The sequence below is a fragment of the Berghia stephanieae genome, chromosome 2 (genome assembly GCF_034508935.2).
Source record: "Berghia stephanieae isolate SIO BIC M18660-M18661 chromosome 2, UCSD_Bste_1.3, whole genome shotgun sequence".
In the NCBI taxonomy this organism is placed as follows: Eukaryota; Metazoa; Mollusca; class Gastropoda; order Nudibranchia; family Aeolidiidae; genus Berghia; species Berghia stephanieae.
This window is the reverse complement of record NC_088361.1, coordinates 92,945,640-92,953,139: the sequence shown is the minus strand read 5'-3', so window position 1 is coordinate 92,953,139 and position 7,500 is coordinate 92,945,640. Positions and strand designations below refer to the sequence as shown.

The 7,500-nt window shown below is 37.4% G+C and overlaps 1 protein-coding gene across 5 annotated transcripts in view; it reads left to right on the top strand.

The window, feature by feature from the left end:
* LOC144965881 (sodium/potassium/calcium exchanger 5-like) overlaps nt 1–7,500 on the top strand; it is a 127,331-nt gene that overhangs the window by 67,028 nt on the left and 52,803 nt on the right. For all 5 annotated transcript variants that reach the window (XM_078901702.1, XM_078901703.1, XM_078901700.1 and 2 more), the window contains exon 3: nt 2,280–2,480. In XM_078901702.1, the coding sequence (XP_078757828.1) occupies nt 2,280–2,480 (201 nt within the window). The remainder of the gene's footprint in view (nt 1–2,279; nt 2,481–7,500) is intronic.

Sequence of the window (7,500 nt, the reverse complement as noted above, 5' to 3'; positions counted from 1 at the left end):
GTGGGTGTTGACATTTTATGATCAAATGGTAAAATATTACTAGATCTAGGTTAGATTTTATTTGTTTCAACTTTTGAAATTTCCAGAGTGGTGTCAAGAAATTGCACCTCAGTAAATTTTAATTAAATCCAATTTTATAGGTTATAGTCGCATGGACGGGCATGTCGACGTGTACATATATGCAGGTTATGATGTACGCGCTGAAGTGTCCTCCTTTTTTGTGACCAGTCATTGTCACCCCTGATATGTATGTATATATATATATATATATATATATATATATATATATATATATATATATATTTATATATATATATATATATATATATATATATATATATATATACAAGTACCTTCCTATACGAAAGCGAATGTCATAACACAAGACAACATAGACGCAAATAGATATTTATATATCTATATGCCTATCTCTCTGCTTATCTATCTATCTATCCACCTATCCATTAATCCATCCATCTGTCTATCCATTTATCCATCTGTCTTTAAGTCTCCCTGTCGTCTTAGCATATCTATTTAATTACGTATCAATTTATCAATCTCTACATCCATCTATCATTCAGGCTACTAGAATATACATCGATTATAGTCCGTCCATCAATATATCTATTTCTTTACCTTCCTATCGGTCTATCAATCATTCCCCTCTTTTCTCTATGCCATCCTATTTCTTTTTAATGTTTTCCTTTTTGTAATACTCCCCCAGACTGTTAATATCTTGGTTGACGCGATATCGACCAACAATTTGAGCTCCTCGCTCATGGTTCATTACTCTTCATTTAACAGAAACCGAAAGTACTGCAGCACTTTTAAAAAAAACACATTTTATAAATTTTGACTAGAAACCTCGTCCTTCGAGTACCGATCGATTTAAATGACCCTCATCTTGTCGAAAACTTTCAAACCTGGGACTTCAATGAAAGGCTCAGGTTTGAGAATTTTTAACAAGATGAGGGTCAATTAAATTGATCGGTATTTTAAGAACGAATTTCTAGCCAAAACTTTCATAGTGTGTTTTTATTATTTTCGGAATACGGCACTGTAGCTGAGGGGTCTTTTACAATTTAATACACATCCGTATGTCCCTCCCTGCCCCACCAAGCATATTCTGCCCCCTCTCCATCTTTAAAAACACTTCTTCTTCTTCTTCTCCTTATTTTCCTTCTTCTTCTTCTCCTCCCTCTCCTTCCTCTCCTCCTCCTCCTCCTCCTTCTCCTCCTCCTTTTAGTTTTCTTCTCCCCCCCCCCCCCGCCTCTTTTCCTCCTCTTTTGCTTCTTCTTAATCTCTCGGAGGTGAGATGGATTGGGGAATCTGAGCGCGCGCGTGGGTGTCTTCATTAGAAAGCTATCAATATATCTATCTATCTATCTATCTATCCATTCCGTTCATCCATCCATCTATCAATCAATCTATCCATCAATCAATCTATCTATCCATCAATCCATCTATCCAGTTGTCATTCTCAATCAATTGTCTATTCCATGTCTCTATCTTAATTTGACACCCCAATCCCTACCACACCCCCCCCCCTACCCTACCCTTCAAACCCCCTTTCCCCCCCCCCCCCCCCCACACACACACAAACAATCTCATTCTACTATCTCCATGCCCTGTTCGAATAGAGGTGCCATTCGACGCCTTTGTGGCAGAGAGACGAGGCCGAGACCGCTAGGAATGAACGAGGGATTAATTTACTCTCCAGCCAGTATCGATCCCAGGCCATCCCTTGGTCGAGGTGAATCTCAAAACCTGCTAAGTGTCATTTTCATCATTCAGAAAAAACTGCAATTTAAAAAAAAAATTTTTGGTTATTTTTTTAGTCTGTAAAAGAGAGGAAAAATCAAATGTGCTGTCTTGTGGCATGACACTCAGCGTTCGGATCGGAAGGTCCTGGGTTCGAGTCCCGCAGAGTTTTGTCCTTGGAAAAGGCTCTTCACTCACATTCTATCATCGTATTGGGTATAAAATGACAGTACCTGGCAGTTAACAGAGTTGTCTCTGCATTTAGGTAAAGTACTCACAATATTCGTCAGCCGGATATAACGTACCAACACACAAAACCTTTAACGTTTACAGTCAGATTGATATAATCTAGCGAGTGTTAATATTATTAAAATTAAAATTATTAAAATGGCTGTCTAAAAACAACAACAAAGAGCTGAGTGACGTCAATTCCGTTCCTTCTATATTTGTGCTACGGCGGGCATCCCCTTATTTTCTTATGATTTAGTTTCAATCGTATTGTCTCATTTCTTCCCCAGCATCCTCCCGACACCTGTTGTCGAACAAGATAAATTGCACACCCAGAGCGGTGGAACAGTTTCCTAGAGACATCTTCACACAGCAACAGAGGATGCACGGTGCCCTAGCCCTCCATGTTCTAGGCGTCATCTACATGTTTCTTTGTCTGGCCATCGTGTGTGATGTCTACTTTGTGCCTTCATTAGAAGTCCTGTGTGAAAGTAAGTTTTTCTGTTTTATTCTGAGTCGTAAGAGTAGTAGATAATAATATAATGATGATGATAGTAACAATAATAATGATGATAATGATTATAGAAATAATGATAATATAAATCGCACTTATGATAATTATGATTATGATAATAATGAAGATATTGATGCTGATGCTGATACTGATGATGACCATCATCATCAACATTATCATCATCATCATCGTCTTCATCATCATCGTCTTCATCACCAGAACCATTATCATCATTTTTATCACAACACCCAAAACGATCACTATTATAAAGATAAAACTGGCTGAGTACATCGGAAGTGTTACCTAACACCTCTGATATGGGACCCCCCCCCCCCCCCCACACACACACACACACACACATCCCACTTTTCCCACCTCACACACTTACACTTTCTACGGTTTAATATTTTATGTACTTATCGGACATTATTCCAAACCAATCAACGCCATAAAATTGGCCGTGAATCGGACGATGACGACGTTTTTACGACAATCCGACCGTCAATCTCCAAATTTACGACATAATAAATCATAATATAACGATTTTTAATGTCAGTTTTTAATAGGATTTTTGTAGCGGACTTCACAAGGAATAATGTGTCAAACACCAGTTTATGCTTTAATGAACTGCAACCATTTTTATGACTGTAAGACGTTCAGTTTTACTTTAATAATCATTGATGAGTTTCCAATGCAGGATATAAATATGTGTGAATAAAAACCAAAGATGTATTTTTATTAAACGATGACAGTGGACGTCTCGGGTTTCCTGTTTATCAACAAAATACGATGAATGTTTCACGTTTCATTTATCGAGTTTTGTTGATAAAAGGGAAACCCAAAACGTCCACAGTATTTGTCTTCGTTTAATAAATTGGAGCTTACATTTTAATACTTGTTACTAAGTTATTCAAAAAAAATGACATTATGTTTTACATTACCTAGACCACTCATTCCTATAAAGCCATTGGATTCGAGGAGTCAAAGGTTTTAATCCCCGTTTCTACAGTGTTTAATTGGCAATAGCAATTCCTTGCTTGCTACCCTTTTGATAGGATGTTTAGTTTATCGCAAGGTGCTCTCTCGCCAGATCTGCTATGATGAAATTAGGACAAACCACCCGCATTCTATTACAACCTCACACAAACTGATCGACTATTATATTATTATTAGCCCATTGGCAGTCAGGAAGTGTTTAATTTAATTCTCACCACCCGACAAAGGGGAAAATAGACGTCACAATTTCATTTTGCCCTCAGCATGGGCGATTTATTATAACAGTTAAATGAACCTTTATTTAGGTTGAAATATGTAATCAATTATCAAAATTAAAACCTTACACCGTATTTTGTAAATCAAATATGTAGGTTAGTGGTGCTTAATTATCACATGTTGAGGGAATAAAATGTAGGTCAATATCCCTAATTACTAAAATAATTTCAAGATCATGGTGACATGCGTTTTTTTTTAAACACAGACATTAAAAACGCTGAAATTCAGTCAAATTAAAAGATGACTCAATCAAATTTATAAACAAAACCAAAAATCAACTATGGCCAAAGCTTCATGCCAAATTTTATAAGGCCTAACTGTTGGTTGGGTTAGAGAATGGTTGGGTAAATACCATAATTACACATTTCAACCAAATTGTGCGGCTATGTGGTACAGCAGTATGACACTCGCTTTCAGATCGGAAGGTCCAATGTTCGATCCTCGCTCGGCGCATAGTTGAGCCATTGGAGAAGGCTCTTTACGCACCTGGCCGTTAACAGCTTGGCTCTGTCTGAAAACATTGTAACATCGCCTAACAGGCGTTGTCCCGTCCTTAATGTTAAATGTTGCTGTTGGTTAGGGACCCTTGTAAAGCGCTTTGAGCATTTTAATGGATATTGCGCTATATAAAAGCTCAATTTTTTTTAAATTCCTAAATGGGTGTGAACATTAGAAGTCGTAGATAAAGATCTGAAAAAGTGGGTATGAGACAGTGCCAGACAAAGAAAGAGAAAAAATACAAGAAAAAAAGAAACATGGCAAAGAAATTAGCCCGCCCTGACTGGTGACTCGACACCCCAGCAGTTGAGGCAGATTGATTTTTGGGATGTTTTTTTTTTTCTTTTTCTCTTGTATTCTTCTCTCTGCTCTGTCAGCTTCTAATGGTGCTCACACTACTATGTTATGACGGTCGACCCAATCAGCAAATTCTTTACTCGTGCACTCGTGCACCTTCGCAAACCCGCCCGGAAGCTTCGTCACAACACACCGGTCACTGCTGTGCGGTTTCGGGTTCGTTCCCACATCGGGTACATGTTGGACAGGTGAAAAGTCCTCACTGATGAAGCGATTTTGCCGTCTACTCTGTCTGGCGCTGTTTCGTACATACTTTTTCAGATCTTTATCTTACACGAATGCCTGCTTCGTAAGTTGTCATTATGATAGTTTATAATTCGTAACCTGGAAGTGACTGGATGCAAACGTTTCCAGGTCCTAGGTTTTGAAAGTTTTTTGTCAAGATGAGAGACATTTAAATTGGTCGATATTTGAAGGACGAGATTTCTAGACAAATTTTTTGATATCATATACTTTTAGAGTACGACAGTAAACTGGTTAAGCAGTACAAGACAACGCAGAAAGAAATATAGAAAATATACCAACATTATTCTCATCGCCAAGTGTTACCCATGACGTGTTAAAATTTTATTGAATCACCCTGTCATCTATCGCTTTCACTCGACTTGTAATAAAAAATCTTCCTTCTATTGAGGCCTTCCTTCTATTATTTGAGGTCACTTTATTGACAGTTTAATTGCATTGACGCATATCATTATCGCCACATTTAATAGTCATGACGTGTTTCATTTCAATGAAACACCCTACTCTATAGATAGATTAAGCAAAATGTTCAAGCCAAAAAAATGATAAGTTGTATTTTTAGTGGTTGGGAATATGCCGTATATAAATTATGCTTACAGATACATCTCTAATTAAATTAAAATGTGGGTATTTGATATTCGTAAGTTTATGATCCTTTGTAATACAACCGTAACAGTAACCAAACGTCGGTCTCATGCAAGCCTATAAGCTAGTATAGGCACGTATAGTGTTTAGTTTAAAACAATCACGTATAAATAAGTCTGCTTTATCAGGCCGATAGCACAATCTGCCGTGCTCTTAAAAACAAATTGTTTTTGTTTTGATTTGTTTTGTTTTGTTTGTTTTTTTGGCCAGAAAACATATCCTTCAAATATCGATCGTTTAAAATTACTATAATATTGTCAATAACTCTCAAACCGGGGGCTTCACTTAGTGAAGTTTGAAAAAAAACGTGTTTATGAAGTCCCAGGTTTGAGATATTTTGACAAGATTAGACCTATTTCAATCGATGGATATTTGAAGAATATATTTTTTCTGGGCAAATTCTTTTTTTATATACGTGTTTTTAAGAGTGAGCACGGCAGGCTGGGCCATTGACCTGATAAAGCAGACTTAGAAACATTCGTGATTGTTTCATCGATGAATAAATAAATAAATAATTGAGCTTTATATAGCGCAATATCCACTAAATGTGCTTAACGCGCTTTACAAGGGGTCCCTGGTCAACAGCAACATTTAACATGTAGGACGGGACATGCCGCCTGTGAGGCGATATTACAATTTTTCGGACAAAGACACGGCTGTTAATGGCCAGGTACTCATTTTACACGTGAGTACGGTGAGAGAATGTGAGTAAAGAGCCTTTTCCAAGGACTCAACTATGCGCCGAGCGCGAGGCTCGAACCCAGGACCTTCCGATCCGAAAGCGAGTGTCATACCACTAGACCACATAGCGCACATATCGATCGATATTTGAAGGACTTGTTTTCTGGCATAATCTGAAGGGAAAAAAAAAACAAACTTTCTGTTAGCGTGCGTCAGAGTTTACTCTCATGCTCAAAGTCTGATTTATCAAGCCAATCTAATGACACAACAGGCAGTTCATTCACCCCTGGATCAAAGAGTTCGACTCTTTGTGAAGACACTCATATTATAATTGATAGTCAATTGAATCCATCTCTTCAATATGGCATGTCAAGATGGCGGTTGTATAGAGAAGTGATTAAAGATGTATCTCTTCCATGTATTTCAATTTAAAAAATGTTTTTAACAAATTAACCACCGTTCTCTGGAACAACACGGATTTTAAAATATGGCCAGGAATCTCATCCTTTCAAATATCGATCGATTATAATGACCCTCACCTTGGCAAAAATTCTCGCGAGGTCATTGAAACCGGCCAGGGCGGGATACGAAGGAACTCTGAAAAGATACAAGAGGATCGACTTGGTACTAAAAATAGGAATAGAATAAATTTTATTAAATGAAACGAACCACTCGAGAATCATACATCACTGCTGCTGTACTCTGATTATAAGATAAGAGGAAAAGAAATTTACCGTCGCTGATGTTGAGTTCGTTACAGTTTTTCTTGAAGACATGTCACATCAGAAACAATTCCGACGTTAAATAACATAACTTTACAATGGGTGCTGAGGGGAATTCTTAACAAGTAGCACAAGAAATAACACTTGTGTTGCAGTATTATGGAAAAGAAAATAAATTTTAATGATTTTGGCTGAAGTCCCAGTTTAAGAGTTTTTAAAAAGATGACGAGCATTTTAAGATACAGAACAAAGCAGCTCGATTGGTAACGTTATCTAAAAAGCGTGAGCATATAACACCGATTTTGGAGGACCTACACTGGCTACCTGTAAAGTTTAGGATTGAATTTAAAATACTCACCCATGTTTTCAATTGCTTAAACAATTCCGCTCCTGTTTACCTTCAGGAACTTATCCACCTTTATGAACCCAGTCGAAATTTAAGATCTGCCAATTTAAATATCCTAAGGGAACCCCCAAAATCGTTAGTTTTTCATGAGAAATCCTTTGACCACCATGCCCCCCGACTGTGGAACTCCATCAATATTGAAACTAAAAATAGTGAAAATCCACTTATCTTTA